Here is a 19,694-nt window from a genome sequence, read left to right on the forward strand (position 1 = left end):
TGAGACCTCATTGTGGTCTAGACCTACTGTTCTCATCCCGTATGTTGGGCAAGCCCTTTGTCTCCAGGGCAAGAGCCAGCGCTATTGCTCTCAGACCAGGCCTTTGTCCATCCGTCAGTCCACAATGTAGATTCTTTGATGTGCTGCAGAATTCTCCCCTCCCCTTCTTGATGCCTCTTAAGTTCTTAGGTCATTTTTATTCAAAAGACTTAAAAAATCTTGCCCCCAAGATCAAAAAAGATATGCCCAACCTATGGATCTGATTAATAAGTTCCTCTTAGGTTAAGAGAATGGCTCTCTGATGGTGGGGTGGGTTTTGCCTATATGAACTCCTACCCTGGGTTCTGTCATTAGTGAATTTCACCTAAGCATCATTTGATGTGATGATGTGACTTTAGGATTCCCGAGAATCCTGATGCCACAAATCTTGCTCTGGAGTTATAGAAATGATCTAAGAATCTTGACCCTGCAGTCTGTCTAGGGAAGTGGACTTACCATCTGGGTCTCAATCCCCAGCAGTGTTAGAGAAAGTGGACATGGGAGATGAAGCAGTGAGTGAGCAAATGAACCCTGGCCTTTGGCCAGACCGTCAGGGGCTGGGATGGGCTTAATGGTGTTCAAGTGGGATAGAAGGAGCCACCTGTAAATGAATTTTAACGGGTTTCCTCATCCCACGTACAGTGGGAGAGACCTTACAGTTAATATTCCCTCCTCAGCCTGACTATCCCAGCCCAAGATTACCGTCTTGTACACAAGATCCTCCAGAATCGCCCTCTCCTGGCTACGTAGATTCCATCCTCTGGGCCCAGGATCTCTGTCCATGCCTCTGTGATTAGACACCTCTCCATTCCTTCATGGTCCTGCATAAAATGTGATTATTCTCACATGTTGATGATTAGTCCTGCCCACCAAGATGCCCAGTGCACCTGGTATCTGCCTCTGTTGTGGTGCTGCTGCAGTGTTCTTTACACCTGGATCTCGCCCACCAGGCTGGGATTCTAGGGGAAGGCAGAATGCTTAGTCCTGTCTTAGCTTTGCACATAATTAGCCCAAGGGACTGATACTTAGTGGTTGGATGTCCTGACTGCCAGGTAGAAGTGGGTTCTGCCCACTTGTTCTAGGTACTGGTGCATTTTCCTTTGTCCTTGAAAAGGGCATCCAGTTTGTGCATGTCCACGCAGTCTTTAGCAGGGAGGTCTCTGGGGTTTAGTGGTCCCCCAGAGTTAACCTTTCTTCTCCCCAGACCCATCCCAACCACCACCTGGGAGTCAGGACCCTGGAATATTTATGTTGACAAGTGAAGGAAGGGCTTGTTCCCCAGGCTGGTGGCAAGGATGAAATTGGGTTGATTGTTAGCTATCTTGGGCGAGTGGGCTGCACCTGAATGCTAGTGTTCAGCTGAGATGATCAACTATCATTTGTTCAACAGTAGTGGACAAGTAAATCAGGCTCATGAGTGGTCATGTGGCATGTTGTGGGGAGAATCCAAATGCAGATTTGCTGACCCCTGGGCCAGAGCTCATTTTGTTTGTCCTCAATGGGATAAACCTTGGCTCTTGTAATACCTTAGTGCCCCTGGACTTCAGTTTTTTTGTCTTATGAGAGACACATGGTTAAAATCAGAAAGTAGGTATAGTACTGTTAGATTTTTCCTTGAGAATTAGAAAAGACCCCAGTTTTTCCCCTCTCAGTCTCGAGAGCATTATCTGGCTCAGGGTTCTGCAAGAACTTTCAGTGAATGGTCACTAGTAGGTCTTTCAGGTTGTATGAGATGCCTGATCTCCATTGTAACTGCTCAGCTCTGCCATTGGAGCATGAAGGCAGCTGACACAAATGAGTGAGACTGTATCCAAATACAACTTTATTTATAAGAATTGCTGGCAGACTGGTTTTACCCCTTGTTTACTGTATCTCAGCATGATGGCCATGCCTTGGGGGTCCTTGTGCTGCTACTGAGCCTGACCTTCTGCCTTGCAAAGCTTGGGAGATCTGGCTCTTCTGTGTCTAAACCAGTGAGCACATATTCCTGAGGCTCAGTCCCCCCTCTGTCATGGCACAGGCACAGGTCAAGGGCTGGAGGAAGAGGCAGCAGCTGTGTGTAGTCGATCTTGGACACTGCTGGTATTTTCATTTGTTATTTCCTCCCTTTGTTTGGAAAACCATCTAGCCTACTGATCCTGTGCTTCTGTGGGGCAAGGATCTGCCCCATACCTATTGAAAAACCTTTATTGAATGCCCCCTGGGGGTGTCTTCACAGGGTTACATAGGGAAAGGAGCCAGATTCACAGTGTCCTGGTCATTTGCCCAGTGCTATTCTGGCTTCTTAGAGGTGGGCAGGAGGAGGGAGTTCAGCTGGAGTTTAATTCCGGCAGATCAGTGAGCTGCTGCTCACTATTCTTACATGGAATGGTCTCAGTGGCAAGGGGACTCCTAATATTTGCATAGAGGTGACCCCAAAGGGGAGACATGATGTGTCCTGCTTCCTCTAAGTGATGACTTCTCCTGAATCCCAGGGAGCCTTGCCTGATGGTGAGCTGTCTGAGGACTGTCCAGCTCAGCCCCCTCAGGACTGACCATGCATGTGCCAGACCCATGCTGGCTGTATACACATTCAGGCCTCCTCTGACTTGGAGCTGGCAGCATCAGGCCCAACTTTGGCCTGTACCCCCAAGACGTGCCCATATATAACGATGTCTCTTCCCAGGGGACACATTCAATCAGGGTAGGAAGACACCTCTCCAAGCCATGCCAAGTTCATTTGTGCAAGTTGAAATGGGAAAATAACCTTTCCTCCAGTGAGCTACGCTAGCGGTCATTCTCCCACTCAAGGAGGCTGTGGGTGAGTCAAAGCCATGCCAACAGATATTGGATGTCTGTGGCTCACAGGCATACCTTAATCCTCTCCAGAGTGGGCTTGTAGCTTTTTCTGTCAGCATTTGATTATCTATAAAATGCTTTTTGCCATGTGTATAATCATTTTTATATTCACTCAATTAAAGTGACACACCCAATGTGCAGATTATACCAGCCACCAATACTACACACCCACTGTATTCTGCTGCTGGCCATCTAAACCCAAACCCACCTCTTCAGCCTTGTCAGTTTAGTGAGACCCTAAGTTGCTGGAGTCTGGGGGTTGGGAATGTGTGGAGTGTTTTATCTCTTAGCAACCTAAAACTTGAAGTCTCCTTTTCCCAGTAGCCTTACCGTGAGGACAAGAGGTAGCTTTGACCTAGATGGTAATGGCACAGGCTCTGCAGTTCACAAAGCACTCTCCTGACTCTTGGGACTATGAGGAATATATAGCTGGACTTCTTGCCTCTTTATGGATGAGCTGCCCAAGGCCAGGACTCTAGCTCTAGTGCTTCCGGCTCTCCCCTCAGGCCACAGCCTATTTTCATGCCTGCTCCCCTCAGGCCCACCTCCCTACCCAGGAGGCCTGGAATTTAGTCTCTGCTGTTTCTCTGTGAGTCTGTGATTTCCAGACAGGTGCAGGTGGTCTTGAGCAATGCTGGGCAGAGTTTGATGAAGGAGCAGTGAGTTTGGGAATATTTAATTTAGCACATAGATTCGTTTTCTCTCTCTCTCTCTCTCTCTCTCTCTCTCTCTCTCTCTCTCTCTCTCCCCCTCCCCCCTCTCTTTTTTTTTAATCTTAAAGACTCTGGGGGTGAGAGAGTTCCTTATCTTTAGTTTTCTTTTTCTTTCTTTCTTTTTTTTTTTTTTTTTTGTTACTAGGGGGTTTAGGTTGAACCCAGAGTGTTCTTCCACTGAGTGATACCCCCTAGACCTTTTTTGTCTTTCATTTTTCCAGTACTGAGGATTTAACCTAAAGACATTTTACCACTGGACCACACCCCTATCCCTTTCATTTTTTATTTTGAGATAGCAAGGCCCTAAGCAACTTAGACCCTAAATTGCTGAAGTTGACCTTGAACTTGGCAACCCTCCTGATTCATCCTCCCTAGATACTGGGATTATAGGTATGCACAGCCTGGTGAGTCTTTAGCTTAGAGGGCCAGCTTGGCCAACCTGTTGGTATTAACTTATCTTTCTGGTTCCTTGAACCCACAAGTATTAAAGGGGCCTACCCACGACTTACTGGGCCATGTGCTCCTTGTCATGGCTGTGTGATCCACCTCTAGCTGAGCCTTGCTGCTGTGTCTAGGCCCTGCCTTGGATGTACCCCTGGATGGGGTGAACAGTTGTTGTCCTTGAAGGGCCCACATAGCACTCCTTGATAATGCAGGGTATCAGGAGGAGACTCACAGGATGGTGTGTGACTTTGAAAGGCTGAGAATGTTCGCAGCCTGAGCCAAGCCAGGGGCTGGCAGGTTGAGCTCCTACCTTCATGTAAGTGGCTCCAGGAGCTGGAGGCTAGGACACCATAGGAGACTGAGGCCCTCTGTTCACCCCACAATGCCAGCTGGATCACACCTCCACAGTATTTGTAAAACAGACCTGTTTCTCTTAAGAGGCCCAAGACTCAGGACCATTAGGGAAATGGACTCACTGCGTGTACTGGAGGTTCTAGGTAGAACCTACTGTCTCCATGTACCTGCCAGTCTCTGGGGCTCTAGGAGTCCTTCCTGTCTGCTCTCTGCCCTGGCACAGGACACAGAAGTGCCTCTCCTAGGCTAGCAGAATGCTGGGTTACTCTAGGACCTTCCCCTCCACCCAGTCGTGGCCCCATCATTTAGTGACTTTGCTGTCCTAACACTTCCATATCCCAGGCCCATGTCACTGCGAAGATCTCCCATTATGCTACAGCCTACAATCTCTTTAGGAATAGCTTCAGATGAAGTATGGGGCAGAGCCAGAATGTGACGAGGAATGGGGGCTCCTGCTGTGCTGTGGAACATTGCTCCCCACTGCATGGATGCTGGGAAAGGCCTTTCACTATACTGACCATTCCCCTGCAGGATTTTGTGAAACCACTAAGCATTTCCCTCAGTCACATCCATAAGAGAGCCCCCAGGCCCTGCCCATGTGTCTGTCCAAGGCTCCTAAATGTAACAGTACTCAGCACTGAAATTACAGAGAAAAGAACTAAAAGGAGGTACCCAGATTAGGTATTTGCAGTCAGAGATCTTTGGGCCATCCGGGACAGAATGGCAAATGCGTTAACAGGGGCTGGGGCAGTGTGAAGGCTGCACAGGAAAAGGTCTCCTTTCCCAAGACTTGGGAGCAGAGATTTCCCTGCATTGGGGTCTCCTGAGACTTGCAGGAGCCCTGCCATCACCCCACAGCAACACCGTGGCATGATAGAAGGAGTTCTGACCAGTCTGGTGGCCCTGGTTCTCATCCCAGCTCCTTGATTCTCATCCCCCATCCAGCTCATGGAGGGTCAGAGCCTGTGTTCTGCAGCCCTGGCCTCCGTCTACCAGTATGGCAATTGAACAGGAGCGTTCTGCTGGAATGCCTGGCAGGTTATGCCACCACTCAAGCTTGTTCAGTCACTGGGTTTTCATCCTTCCCAACAGCCTGGGAGTGCCTCAGGGCCAAGATAAGTCTGATGTGCCTCTGTGAGCTCACATGGGGCTGACTGGATGCCTGCAAAGTCAGAACCTCCCGTCTCCATGTACCTGCCAGTCTCTGGGGCTCTAGGAGTCCTTCTTGTCTGCTCTCTGCCCTGACACAGGACACAGAGGTACCCCTCCTAGGCTAGCAGAATCTGGGTTACTCTAGGACCCTCCTCTCCATCCAGCCCTGGCCCCATCATTTAGTGACTCTGCTGTCCTAACACTTCCATATCCAATTCCTTGACTGTCAGATTGGCGGACCTTACTTACTGTGAGGAGCTCAGAATTAAGTGAACTGGTATAGGCAAAGTCCACACTTACCATTGTCATTATTGTTCCTTTTTCACCAATGAGAAGACAGAAGGGCAGTCAATAGCAGAGCAGGATTTGAACCCAGATGTGGGTGGGGGTATGTTACCTTGAAGAGAGCCCTGGCTGGAGTTAGGAGATGTGGCTTGGCTGCCAGCTAGTTCTCTGGCCTTAGACAAGTCCCACCTCTGTCCTGGGCCTCTTTTCTATAAAGGACATTGGAGGATGGTATAACAACCTGTTAGAGCCACTCAGCAAACAGATGGCTGTTGGACTGATGTGGTTCCCTCCTAAGCTTCTATCTAGTAGGGCTGCTTGGCCATGATCTGGCCCAAAATTATGTAGTACCTTTGACAGAAAGCCCCCAAGGTCCATGTGGAGAGACCATCAAAGTGGAGCTGGGCCCAGAGGCTTGTTCCAGCCAAGCTGGCTTCCAGACACACATATTTGGGTCCCTCAAAAGCTTTCAGTAACTGCACTCCCACAAGGCCTATGGGGAAGTTATCCTACATAGGAAAACTGATCAGTGTGAGCAGCTTTGGGACTCCCTCCTTCTCTCACCTCTGCCACAGTCCTCTCCACCTGCCTGCCCCATCTGTCCAGACGTTAGGGGTGAAAGGTTCCTATCCGCACAGAGATCAGAATCCTCCAGCATGATCTGGTTGGTTTGTTTTGGTCTATTTTCTATGTAATATTTTGCCTGCATGGGTAACAGGTCAAAAAGACCGTGAAGTCCTTTTTCTCGAAGCTTACCTATAGGTCTCTTGTCAAGAAGGCTGGCTGGGAAGCCAGACAAGTCTGCCTGTTTGTGGCCTATCAAACTCAAGGCAGCAGAGCCCTTGCCTCCTAGTGGAGATAGACTACAAGCCTATCATTTTCTTTACAGAAGCAGATGTTTCCCTGAGCACAGCTCTGTTTGCTCCTGAGGATGTGCCTGGCTGTGCCAGGGTCCTGCTACCATGCTGCAGACAATCTCAAGGGCACAGGCCAGGCACAGAGAATGTAGTGACAGAAAGCTACAACCCGAATGCACGTAGTAGGGACACAGAAGATGTGGGTGGCCCTTTGGGAAGTTGTAGGTTGCTGGCTCCTGGTCTGTTGCAAGCTCCCAGCAGTGCCAGTGGCTGAACTGTCCTGGGGAGGGAAGTACTGAACTTCATATTAGCCTGGTCAAGGTTGTGGTGTGATTTTCTGTCTGGTGACCTGTTGGCCTAAGCCAGGATTCCCTGGTCTTAGGTGTTCCAAACTCCAGCTTCTGAGCTACTGTTCCTCCCCAGGTTCAGCAGCCCAGGGCCTCACTGAACAGCTTGCCGCTTAGGTTTTTATTGATCAGACTATCACCCCAGCTCATTTGGGGACCAGTCAGAAGTCCAACAGGGAGCTTCTGAGGGAGGCACCTCAGGGGCCTCTTGGGGTGCAAGTGAGGATGGGGGTCCCCAGACCTCCTCAGCAGTGAAGCAGACCCAGGTTTATGCGTTGGCTTGGCGTGATGACTGCTGTTCTGCAGACCCCAGGTGAGCGCCAGCTGCTCTTGGGCACGTCAGATGAGGGAGTCGACCATTACTGACCTTCCTTGATGAGTGGCACAGGGTTGTAAGGGGCTTGCCCAGAGCCATGCTGCTCACTTTGTGAAAGCGCTCCCTGTGTCCAGAGAGAGGCGAGGATGGTGAAGGAGGAGGCATTCCCACATTGCCATGAGCTGAGGAACTGATAGAAGGCCTTTTGCCCCCTCTTGGCAACCGGACCTCACCCTTGAACCATCCTCCTCCGTTCTTTTTATTTTTCTTTTTTTGGGTGTTGGCTTCAAATTATCTTGTTTTGTTTACATTACACCCAAGTTTCATGGTACAAAAGACTTGCAGGTGCAAATATGTCCCGCCTTCATTAACTTCCCCTCCCTTTTTAATTTATGTGATTTCAATTTTCCTTCCCTGTACTGTTAATTAGGGGACCCTCTAATCAGTGCCATTATCACAGTGGTATTCATGTTTAGGAAAGCCGCTAAACAAATGCTTGCAAAATTGCTAAATGGCTAATTAATGTCTGTTAATTAAGAAAATTGCTCATGGTAACAAACCATGCCGTTGCTGGCAGCCGCTAGAAAGACACACACTTGTTGAAATTAGTAGCGTGGCAGGTAGGGGAACATCTGCTCCTCGGAGCTTTCCGGAAGTGAGCAGCCCCTGGATCAGCCAAGAAGCTCCCAGGCCTGTTGCCAGTGGTGCCCTCAGGTTCCTGTGCAGTTCTCTGCATCTTGCTCTGCGCACCTCTTCTGCCTCCACACCCACCCACTGGCCCGCGCTTTGCTCCTCCTTGGGACTGGGCTGAGTCCCCCTAGCAAGCAGAGCCTGGTGGCCCAGCTTTGAGGAAGAAGACTGGGAGTTAAAACTACCCTTGCATCCCCATGCAGATTTTGAACTTTTTTCAAAAAACTTCCAAAGCTAACGGCAATATCTGGGTGGAGATAAGTACATTGGGGTGTGGCTCCTGTCCCAGCACCAGTGTCCAGCTCTGAGCCACCTGGGTGGGCCAGAAAGTCCTTCACACTTTTAGACTGTGACCCACTGTCAGTTTTCTCATAGTAGGAAACTCCTTGGGATTGGGTCCTAGTCTAAAATACTCTCTCACAGCTCTTTGTCTCTCTCTCTCACACACACACACACACTCACACTCACACTCACACTCACACTCACATACTTACATATACACGTAAAATAGAGAATAGTTCAATCCCTGGTACCAGGGGTTGAACCCAAGGGCGCTTAACCACTGAGCCACATCCCCAGCGCCCCACCCCCCTTAAATTATTTTTAGACAGTCTTGCAAAGTTGCTGAGACTGGCTTTGAATTTGCGATCCTCCCACCCAAGACAGGCACCCTCCTAAGATACCTGCCTTAAAATACTCCCCCTCCCCCACCCAGTTTCAGGTTTTTAAAAAATAATGGTTGCAACCCACTAAATCGATTTCACCGTCCACTGATTGGTGCAACCTGCAATTTGACCAACCCCATTGTTTAAGAGCATTTATCTCCCTATTTCTTCTGTATAGGGAGGTCAGCATAGCCAGGGCTCTGGGTCAGCTTGAAGCTGCAGGTGGCTCACCACCAACTGGTATGGAAAGACCCTCAATCCACTGACCTACCCAGCGGTCAGGAGTCTCCAAGCCCTCCCTCACAGTCTCCTTGACCCTGGGCTGCAGGGGTAAAGGTAGGCCTTAGATCATTGAGCTTCTCATTGTGGTGCTGCCACTTACCAGTTGTGTGGCCATGGCCAAGTGCCTTTATCCCTTGAGACTGTTTCCTCACCTGTAAAAATTAGAATGAGAGACTCCACTTTACAGGACCATTTCACAGACGAAAGAACCCAGCACTGCTTACACTGAGTGGGCACTTGTTTGTTATTTCATTACCCCATTGTTTCAGTCTATGGGGCCACTTTGTTCCTTCTGCCTCTGTCCTTGTCTATCAGTGCCCCTGTGGCACTCCCCCCAGTGGGCGTGGCCTGGACCTCTCCCTAACCCATGATTATTCCTGCTTCAAGTCACCAAGTTACCTTGTCCTGATCCCCCAGACTGTGAGCTCCTCAAGGGCAGGGACCTCCCCTGATTCTTTCCCACATCCCTTGCAAGCGGCACGTGCACGCTTTGCATTTGGGTCCAGGTGGCTTTTGTCTGCACATCATTGTACCCTCTGAGCCCATCTCAACCAACGTATTTAACATGGCAAACTATGCTCAGATGGTAGACTGTGTCTGGACCTTGCTCCTGTGTGCTTTGACAGAGGTGCTTCATTTTAGTTTTCTTTTCTTCTGAATCCCCTGTGAATGTATTGACCAGCTTCCCTCCCTCCCTCCCGCCCGCCGTTTTACACCATTGAGCTGGCGACCTAAGCAGCAGCTCCACCACCTCCCGTCAGCCAGAGCCCCCACCTGCACGCCCGCCGCCACCCTGCGTTTTGGTTGAATTTTTGTTCTTTTAAGCTTCTTCTGCGCTTCTCCATGTGCTGTGATCTATAACCTGCCTCTACTGTCTGGCCTCACAGGGTCCTCCGGGGTCACAGCCCTCGCCGCACGCACAGCCTCCACCTCACAATCCCAGCAGCATGATGGGACCCCACAGTCAGGTAAACGCACTGTGGCTCGCCCGCCCGCCGGGGGGCGCGGGGCAGGAGGAAGGAGAGAGCCCACAGAGGAAAAACAAAAATCAAAACGTGCTCCAGCCATTGCCTTTGAGTCTTTATGGACGAATTGAATTTAAAAAAAAAATTTTTTTTTTTTCTCCTAAAGATAGTCTTCATTCCTTGGACATCACACCCAGCTTGGATATGAAACCAAGAGAAAAGAAAAAATATTTCTGTGACCTTGTCAGTGGCCTTTGCGTTTTTGTTTTTTCCTCTCTCACTTTTGGTTTGGTTTTTGAGTTTGGTTAACCATTCGTTTGTAACCGAAGCTGCATCCCTAGCCTTTCTTTGTGTGCTCTCGCTGCTGAGAAAGCTTTCTCGCCCATCCCCCTGCACTGAGTTAGGGCGCCCGCGCTGTCCCCTTATCGTTTTCCATTGCGTTTCCCCCTAAACCCTCGCTCCCTTCCCATGGCTCCCTGTCAGTAGTTTCTCTGTGTATGCACATGTGTGCGCACGCGTGCGTGGCGTCCAGCTCTGTCTGCAGACCCTGAAGACGTTATGTATGAGACCTTTTCCTTACTCTTTCATTTGCCCTTACGGAGAGCAGAGGTGTCCTCCCTTGCCCCTCGTTGATTTAACTGTTCTGCATCCTGCGCAAAGTCCCAGCCGCTGCCCCTTCACCCAAAGTAGATCTCCGTGGACCAGTGCAGTGTGGGAGACATTTGTTGGTGGATCTGTTGTTTCCTCTGCCCGTGGGAAGTTTTGCCCAGAGGGAAGAGGCTACGGGGAGGAAGAGAGCTTAGAAGATCACTAGTTGTAACAAACTGGACTTTGTGGATTGGAGAGCGTTTGTGTCTGTTGCTGTACAGTAGTGCAGGCTATCATTGAACTAATTCCCTGTAATTGCAGCCTTTTATGTCACCGCGATACGCAGGCGGCCCCAGGCCCCCGATCAGAATGGGAAACCAGGTACTGTACCTTTTCATGTTCTCTCTCCTCTCACTCAGCCATCATTGGCCTTAGGTGGACTCTGACGCAAATCAGTATTTGGGAGGAGGATTGAGGGGTAGAGGGACAGGTTTTAAGATTGGGGGTGTGGGGTGGGTTGCTTACCAACAAATCTTCTCTAGGCCCGTGATGCAGCATTTGACCTGCCTATCCTGGCGGCATCCTGTCCTAGGGTTCAGAGGGCAACAGCAGGGCAACCTGGGAGGGATTGCAGGGCCTTGGCTCTTCTAGAGAAGGTGGTAATGCCCGTGCCCCTCCCTTCCAGCCCTTTCTTGGAAGAGGGTCTTCCTCCTTAATGAAGTTAATTGACAACGTGCGTTTTTTTCCTGGAAGCTTTTGAGAATTGCCAAGGCTGGTAAATATAATCCTGCTATTAGGGGGAGAGATGGCCCATAGGAATGCTTAGATCAGGAGCCTGGGTATAGCAAAGCAGGGTATTTGGGAGTTTTTAAGAAATGTCTGCTTACTTCCTAGATTCAAAACAAGGAAGGATTTGTTCATTTAATTGGAAAAGTGGTCTGCTAACGAAGAGGTTTTTCAACCAAAAACCTGGGTCATTTGCCTTACTCTGGCCAATGCGGGTTGTCAGTTCTAGGTGGTCTGGGGAAAGCCCCCTCCCTGGTTGAGCCCTTCAGGGCGGGAGGTGAGCTGGAGAGGTAAAGGCGAATAGATGATGCCTCTTTTGAACATAGACAAAAACAACTTTAAAGAAACATCAGGGAGATAGATATCTTTTGTGCCAAAATATTTTTTAACAGAATATTTTTTCAGTGACTTTGCAAAAAGTCCTTCAAAAAAATCGGACAACAGCTCCAGCACATCCAGCGCTTGTTGCCATCGGAGCTGGGAGTTTAGTCACCAGTTACATTAGCGTATCTGAGTGGGATTCTTTCCATTCTTGAGGCCCTGCAGAAAAGCCCGAGTGAGATGATTCAGGGTGGAGAGAGACTCATACAGGGGCCTCTGATTTTAATGTGAGACTGGCGGTCAGGTTTTCACCTTTATATTTCCTTTCATAATGTCCTTTGTGTCCTGTTTTTTTCCAACATAAAGGGAACAAATTTGCACATAAGGAATTAGTGACCTAGCTCCAAAAAAGGGATCCTTAGACACATTGCAGAGTTCGGGCTCACAGTGAGCTGGGCTCCAGTCTGTCCCCAACTTCCAGCCGTTGTTGGGTCTACTCTGCCCCGCCCACTCACTTGGCTTTCATAGGTGAAAGTGGCTTCCCCTGCCTCTGTTTTGACCCAGTGTCACCAAGTGAACTCCTTTACCATTGCACACATGGACCCCAGAGCAGCTTTCCCACTTGCCCGCTTGGTGGCTCTCCTTGGCCAAAACTGGCCATCACCCTAGGGAGAGATCGAATACTTCCTGATGGTAATTGTGATTGTGGCCCTTCCTCCAGCCACTAAGTGATGGAGAAGGGCGCGTGTGTCTCTATTCAGCAATTAAGCATGAGTGATCTGCACCTTGCATTGCAAACAATTTTCCCACAGTTCCTGCCATTTCATAGGAAATTCTCAAATTTTCCAAAATCCTGTGAACTCCAGAAATCTTTGTTCTTAAAGAGGAATGTGCCCTTTCCACAGGTATTGCCCCTGAGCATTTCTTGGAGAGTACCTCGGTTACTCCCCTCTCCTGCAGCCAGTGGTGGAAACAGAGGCAGGGGGACTTGCTTGGGCTCAAGGGTGGTAGGCAGGGTGATCAGGGGAACAAGAAGCCAGTGGTCGCTCACTTGGCCTTGAAGCTTTGCAAGGCCAGCCTCCCACCTGCTTCCCTGGTTAGAGGTTTGGGTCTCTATTTAGAGTGCTGCTGTTTTTCAAGCCAGGGTGGCTTGGGTAGGTGGTAAACAGTGGGGTTCAGTTAGGTTTAGTAAAGGAGGGGCTAGAATCTGAGTTGTCAGATTGCCCTTTCACATTAGACCTTCACAAAACCCCCAGACTCTGCTGGTGTCCTGGTGGGCAGGTGAGTGAACTGCAGGGGCAGCTGACCATTCGTCCATTTTCTGGACAGATGCTGCCTGTGCCTCACCCTCCAGTGCCACAGAAGAGTTGGCCTACCTTCATTAGCCTGTGTGACAGTCCCAAAGCACCTCTTTACTCTGGGACTGAGGGGGTGTGCATAGCATGATCATAGTCCCATCTAGCAGCTGATGCTTTTCTGTTTGCTTCTGTTTGAGAGCCTCTGCCTTCTCAGTGTGAGACCCGTTTTCTTCAGTCATTGTATTCCTTCCTTCCCTTATAGAGGAAGCCCAGACTTTCCTCTCCCTATCACAGGGTTACCTAGTGAGGGAAGTGAGTCTCCGGGCTCTCTGAGCCCCTGGATAGCCCAGCTCTGCTCCTGGTGTCCTGACACATACCAGGAAGAGCTTTCTGTAAGAACTGGTGGTCAGTGTGAACTGGTGGTCAGTGTGGGCCTACCTGGAAAGGGAGTGAGTACCTGACCCCTGTAGCTGCTCCATCAGGGTGGGTGTGGTGTTTCTGCACTGGGTAACTCAGGACCCTGAAGGATCCCACCTCAACCTCCTGGGCTCCCCGAATCCAGACAGCCTTAGAGACAGGCCTTCCTGAGTCCTCACAGAGTCCTATAACCAGGCGGTATAAACCCAAGTAATCCAGAGCTTGGGAACTGGAGGTGGGGAAGCTGGGCGAAAGCCAGGGGTAGCACAGTTAAAACCCAGGATCAGGAGAGCCTCCAAGCATCCCTAGCAGGTGGGAGCTGCAGGTCCAAAAAGCCACCTTCTGAGCAGGAGGTCGTATCCAAGTTCAAGGGCTTGTGTGGCTGCCCTGCCCCGAGCCACACCCCTTCCGTTATGAAGCTAGGGAAAGCAGTGAAGGTCTACTCCTTTGTTTCCAACCACCTTTTTCCAAACCCGTTGGCGTTCACTGTTGGGCCAAAGATAGATGAGCTTCAAACTTGGCTGGCCCCACTGCGGCCACCAGGGGCAGACCCCTTATCACAGGGGTCTCACCCTTCAGAAGCTCTGGTGCCTGTAGCTGGGAAACAATGCTGCTTTCACCAAAGACTTCCTCCCAAAGTCAAGAGTTTGTGTTCTAGAGAGGAGTGCTAGAAACATGCTTCCCATGGCTCTTTTTTCAAATTGTAGCTGAAATAACTTTCGTCCCCAGCAAATTATTTTGAATAGGTTGTCATAGCAGGTGTGCCGAGCACGCCCCCAGGAATTCTGGGCACCCTGTCTCACCTCCTTCATAGCAGCTCCATCAGTGCCACCTGCCACTCCACAAACTTTGGCAAGCGGGCTCTGCTTTAGCATGCCTTGCTTCTGTGCCCACAGCCCCCTTGTCATCCTGGGGCTGGGAGACCTGGGCACTTGTCCTGGCTCTGCTGATGAATACGTGGCTGAGGGCCTCTGGGCCTCAGCTTTCCCATCTAAATCTCTAAGGTGTTACCCCTGTTCACCTATAGAAGGGTGATAATATGGTGATAATATGGTTTTAGCCAGTGGGTCTCAGTCCCTGTAACTTGAAGCTGGGGATGAAATGAGTTGCAGCTCTGAAAGAAGACTTAACATGGCAGCTCAGGTACAGGCAGCTAGAAAGGAGGGAACTCTGCTGCCCCAGGGCAGGTGGTGAGCATTGCGTTCTCCGGCATGACCTGGAGAATGTTCTGCCTCATTTCAGGGATCTGGCAGGCAGCATAGGTCCTGACGGCAGGGCAGTGTCCTCGCCTACTGCCTACCCCCATTCCACCCTCCCTCCATCCCCTCACCTGGTGTCGAAACTGGAACTAAGGCTCACTGGAGCTGACTGCTTTGTGCTGGGGGACCCATCCCAGTTGACAGGCAGCAGAAATAGTCTCAGGGAGGCTGTGAATGACCCCAGGCAGCAGTTGGGGCAGGCAGATGCATTCCCCGCATTCATCAGCTCCAGGGAGCAGCTCCTTAGCTTCTGTCTCACATGTCTTTCAGCCTCCAGGAGGAGTTCCTGGGACACAGCCATTGCTGCCCAATTCCATGGATCCCACCCGACAACAAGGTAGAGAGGGCAGGGTGGGGCAAGCAGCCTGTGGCACCAGGAGGGTTCCTCCTTGCTCTATCCTACCAATCCCTGGCTTACCTATTCTCTCTTGCAGGTCACCCCAACATGGGAGGATCAATGCAGAGAATGAACCCTCCCCGAGGCATGGGGCCTATGGGTCCTGGGCCACAGGTAACCAGCCATCTTTCTGACCATCCATCTCCCCGGCCATCTGTGTGCACCCGCCTTCTCTCCTCTTTCCAGTCTGTCAGTCTTCCCAGTCTGTGGCTCACAGGGGTAAGAGGGAAGGTGTGTCTGGGTCCCTAAGCTCCCATCCCTACCTATAGTGGGCTGGCCCTGCACACAGCCAGAACAGCCCCTGGGTAGGCTGAGTTAAGGTACCTCCAGGGAACCTGGGGGGGGGACATCTGAGAAGTGACCCCAGACTCCTCTAAGGTGGGGTATCCTAGCATGGGATTGAGGAATTTGAATGGCAGAGGGTATGGTGGCCTTAGCTGTGATGGGGGCCTCCAGGAATCCCAAAGCCACCTCTTTCCCTGAGTGGGATAGACTTGATGACTCCAGGGTCACAGTGTGCTGACCCACAGGTGAGCATGTGAGTGGCTCTCCTACTTCTGCCTGCCACTCACCATTTGTCTGTCCTTGGATGAATCATTTTGTAGGCCTCAGCATCCCCACCCTTTCAAATGAGGAGTGAGTTTTTATCCGTGTTCTCTGCCATAGGAGGAGGCCAAGTTGTGCCTAACAACCACGTTAACCCCAGACCTCAGCCAGCTTCATACACCAGTTTCTGCCCAAGATTCTTTTTGACCAGGGGGCTCCATTACGAAAAAGGGCAGTTTAGAAATTCCTATAAGAAATAATTTCAAGTGCTCAGTGCACCTCTTCACAATTGTTATCCCTCTGACACAGCCCCACATCCCACATGAAAGTACCACGTGCGCAATGGTCTGACAGGCCATTCTTGCTTGGATCCTTCTCACAGTTGTTCCACTCCTCTGAGCACTTGGCTGTGACAGAGTTTGCCGTGTTCCACCGTCCCTGGGCATTCTCTGATTGCCCACAGGAGCTGGAAATCTGAGTGAGAAGTGAGAGCAGGAGGTTTTGTTCTAGGGCATTCCTTCCTTAATTTTCTGCCCTGCCTGGAAGTCTGCTTGTCTTGTCTCTCCCTCCCTTGATTGAGGTGTTTGGGGTTCCCTGGGCCCCCTCCAGGTTTCTGCTTCTCTGGGGGGTAGAGCAGTGCCCCCACCCCCCCCCCCCCACACACACACCCATGCTCTCTTTCATGGGGAGGTGTCTGTTCCGTCCTGGAATCTCACATGCAGCAGACCGGCCGCAGCCCTCTCCGTGGTAGGGAAACATCTGTGGTGTGGAAAGATTTTAGGGAGGTTCTTGTCTTCTGCCGGTCCTGTAGTCCTAAAAGGAAGCAAGCCCACCACAACTGCAGCCCCAGTGTTCTCGTTTAATTCTTTCTCACATCATCCAAACTTCATGTTCTCAACAGCTCCTTTTAAGCTTCCAAGGTGGCCCCGTCCTTTCTGGCCACTGTCTGGAGCTGACCTCTGCAAGGCCACCTATGGGAGGGGTCAGAGGATAGAGGCTAAAAGCCATGTCTCCAGAGTAAGAAATGCTTCTTGATCCCCTTGGCTTGAGCCACATAGCAGTCACTTCCTCTTGGTGTGGAATCAGCAGTGGGCTCAGATTTTCAGAATGCCATGGGGGATCTAGTCAATTCAGGAGGGTAGAGTCTGAGGGGGGAAAGTTAATCCTACCACCCACTGTGTGGATTCTGAGAGGCTCTGAAGCTGCATCTGTAAAATGGGCATGAACCTAGTATCTGCCTATGGGGTTGCTGAAAGGAAGAGGGTCAGGATCTTGTATGATGCATGGAACTCGGTAGCCCCCCCCACCTGAGTAAGTAATTTGTTTTCCAAATTTGGGGACTTAAAACCAATGTTTGGGTGTGGTGATTGCAATTAGCTTCTATTTTGTTTTGTCTTTTTCCTGGTGAAATTGTCAACAGTTTGTTAAGCCTGTAGTTAAGATAGAGGTTCTAGAAGCTGGAAATGTGTGTATCAAGAGTGTCTGAGGCAGTGTTCCGGAAGCATAGGACTTCCTTCTCGCTTGGTGATTGTGTCATCATGTCAGTCCAGCACACTTCTTTGGGCACCCCCGAAAGAGGTGAGGGTCCTGGAGGCTGAGATTTTGCTGGGGAGGCTTTCCTGGCCTCACCAGGCAGTGTGCAACATTGTGCAAGGGATGGAGCTCCCCAAGCTCTGAGGACCATACCCTGGGAGGCTGGGGCAGGAGGATCACAAGTTCAAGGCCAGCTTGGGCAACTTAGTAAGACCCTGTCTCAAAATAAAAAGGGCTGGGGATATGGCTTAGAGGTCCTGAATTCAGTCTCCAATGCAGAATAAAAAAGAAAGGAAGGGAGGGGGAAAAGACAGTGGAGACCCTAAAGTGCTCTGCTCTTATCTCCCATCCCCCTCTGGTAGGGTGCAGTATTAAATCCCTCACTCAGCCTGGAACATCTACACCACATCACTGGGAGCAGGAAGTTCAGGCCCTAGGCCTGGGTAAGGGTGGTGTGTGGGATGGATTAAAGGGTCCAGGGACAGCTAGAAAGTGGGCATCAGAGCTCACCTGAGCACAGCAGAACCTGGAAGCTTTGGACTCTCTAAGGCTGAGAATAGAAGACTACCCCCCACCCCCAGCCCTTTCTGTCTGTCTCCTGAGAGTGTTGCCTAGGCATTCCCTGTGGACAGGAGAGGGGCAAGCTCAGAATTTGGTACTAGAAAACAGTTCTGACTGTAGTTACCTGGGTTGAACTTCTAGCCCTTTTTGTCTGCAAAACAGGCAGCCAGGCGATGACCTCACAGGGCCTCTTATGGGGCGGGGTGAGACAGTGGTTGTGGACACCCCTATGGGGTTTTTGGATCCTTACCCTTCCTGTAAGAACTGAGCTCTACCTTCTGCTACAGCCCAGGCTATTAGAATGGGCAGCCAGCCCCTTCAGGCAGCCCTGAGTATGCACCCACTGCATGCACAGTGCCATGCCAGACACAGGTGGGACACTACTGGTCTGTAATTCCTAGTAGGGAATTGGAATGTATTTAGCCAGTGACACCTCCAGAAGTCTCTGAGCAGAAAACAGGTAGAGCGTGGTCATGGAGCTCCTTTGTAAGTTTCAGAACTAAGCAGAGTGACAGTCCTTGTTTTGAGCTGCATCATGTTTCACCTAAACATCCCAAAGGGGCCAGCTGTCCAGGTGTTGCCCTGCCCATTGCGCTTAGGATTCAGACAAATTTTACTCTACTTTTGTAAAATGACCAGTGCCAAAAAGAAGGCAGGCAATACTTCCACCTAATCCATTTTTCTCTAAAAAATTATGTGTCAGTGTCAGGCAGTAGCCTTTTGTCCCAGTGCTTCAAAATTGAATTCTCTTAGATGAGGCTAAAATTCCAGGCAGAGCTCCCAGTCAGACTCAGGTACAGAGTATAACAATACCCCACAGCAGACCCTGCAGATGTGATTCCCAGAGCCACTGCTCCCAGAGTGATTCTGATATTCAGGTTGAGGCTAGAATCAGATTACTATCTCCTGGCTTTTCTGCATTTGAGAAAATTCAGATGAAGGATAATCCATGATATTTAGGGATAATCCTGTGGCACCTGGAGAAACTGCATCTCTTGGGGCCCCTGCTGACCCAGGGCCAGTCCAAGCTCAGTGCCTGTAAGTAGGAGCCACAGAAAGCAGTGCAAAGATCAATAATCCAGGCTCAGAGTACCAGGGGCTGGGTGAAAAGGGAGTGGGACCCTTGATGAACCTCCCAGTGTGGGGTGGACTCCCTCTGCCTAGACAGCTTCTGGCCCCTCCGGCAGATGAGCGTCATGGCTAGATGGCTTTCCCTGTTGTAAGGTGAAGACAGCCAGGGGAAGCACTGAGGTAGAGCTCCCGTGAGGACCTGCAAGAGGCAGCGGCAGCGGCAGCCCCCCTTTGCGGGCCCCTGCCTGCTGCTCGGTGCCTTCCTGTGTCATTACGGACCATCAGACCTCAGAGGCTGAGACCCAAAGGGTGGGAGAGGTTTCACTTTCTTTATGACTGTGGACCAGACCCTTCTGCCCAGGGACACCCGAGTGGGTGGAGGGCAAGGAGTGAGGGAAGACAGGCCCCCATGAACATGGCCTCCCCATCCCTGCAGAGCAGTGCTGACAGCAGATGAGGGGTGTCTCTGGTTAGTAACCAGGCCCCCCTACCTCCAGCAACCCATGTGCTGTGGGCAGGCAGGAGCCAGGAGGCAGCCCATTTCTCCTGAGTCTCTGCAACCAGGCTGCTAAGCTTCCAGCCCACTTTCACTATTGACTTACTTAGTGGCCTTGATCAAGTCTCTGGCCTCTCTGGGCTTCCCAGTTGCCTTCTGTGAAGTGAGAGGTATGAGGGGCCCGCCCAGGGTCTGCAGGGGGAAGCTCCATGGGGCCTCCTTGCTGGCCCAGCGAGGCTCCTACAGGCTGGGCAGGGTTGGGAGCAGAAGGGTTGCTCCTGGAGCCCTCCAGTCAGGAGCCATGCTGCATGTCCAGCCGTTTTTCTGGAGGGAGTGCCTGTCTGAGGCCTTTCCCATGGCTAGGAGAGGGGCGGGCTGTAGCCATAGTCACTGGGGTTGTCACTTGACCTGGAAAACCTTTCCAATGAGCTGGCTGTGTGCAGTGGACACAGTGAGCTCCTGTGCAGAGCAGGG

General features: G+C 50.9%; 1 protein-coding gene across 5 annotated transcripts in view; it reads left to right on the top strand.

The window, feature by feature from the left end:
* SSBP3 (single stranded DNA binding protein 3) overlaps nt 1-19,694 on the top strand; it is a 156,293-nt gene that overhangs the window by 121,895 nt on the left and 14,704 nt on the right. For 2 of the 5 annotated variants that reach the window (XM_081306745.1, XM_081306749.1), the window contains 4 exons: nt 9,870-9,950; nt 10,857-10,916; nt 14,887-14,953; nt 15,051-15,127. In XM_081306745.1, coding sequence (XP_081162871.1) covers nt 9,870-9,950; nt 10,857-10,916; nt 14,887-14,953; nt 15,051-15,127 — 285 coding nt within the window. The remainder of the gene's footprint in view (nt 1-9,869; nt 9,951-10,856; nt 10,917-14,886; nt 14,954-15,050; nt 15,128-19,694) is intronic. The other 3 variants (XM_081306746.1, XM_081306748.1, XM_081306747.1) reach the window with 2 other exon arrangements.

Source organism: Spermophilus citellus (assembly GCF_964194105.1).
Source record: "Spermophilus citellus genome assembly, chromosome: 9".
In the NCBI taxonomy this organism is placed as follows: Eukaryota; Metazoa; Chordata; class Mammalia; order Rodentia; family Sciuridae; genus Spermophilus; species Spermophilus citellus.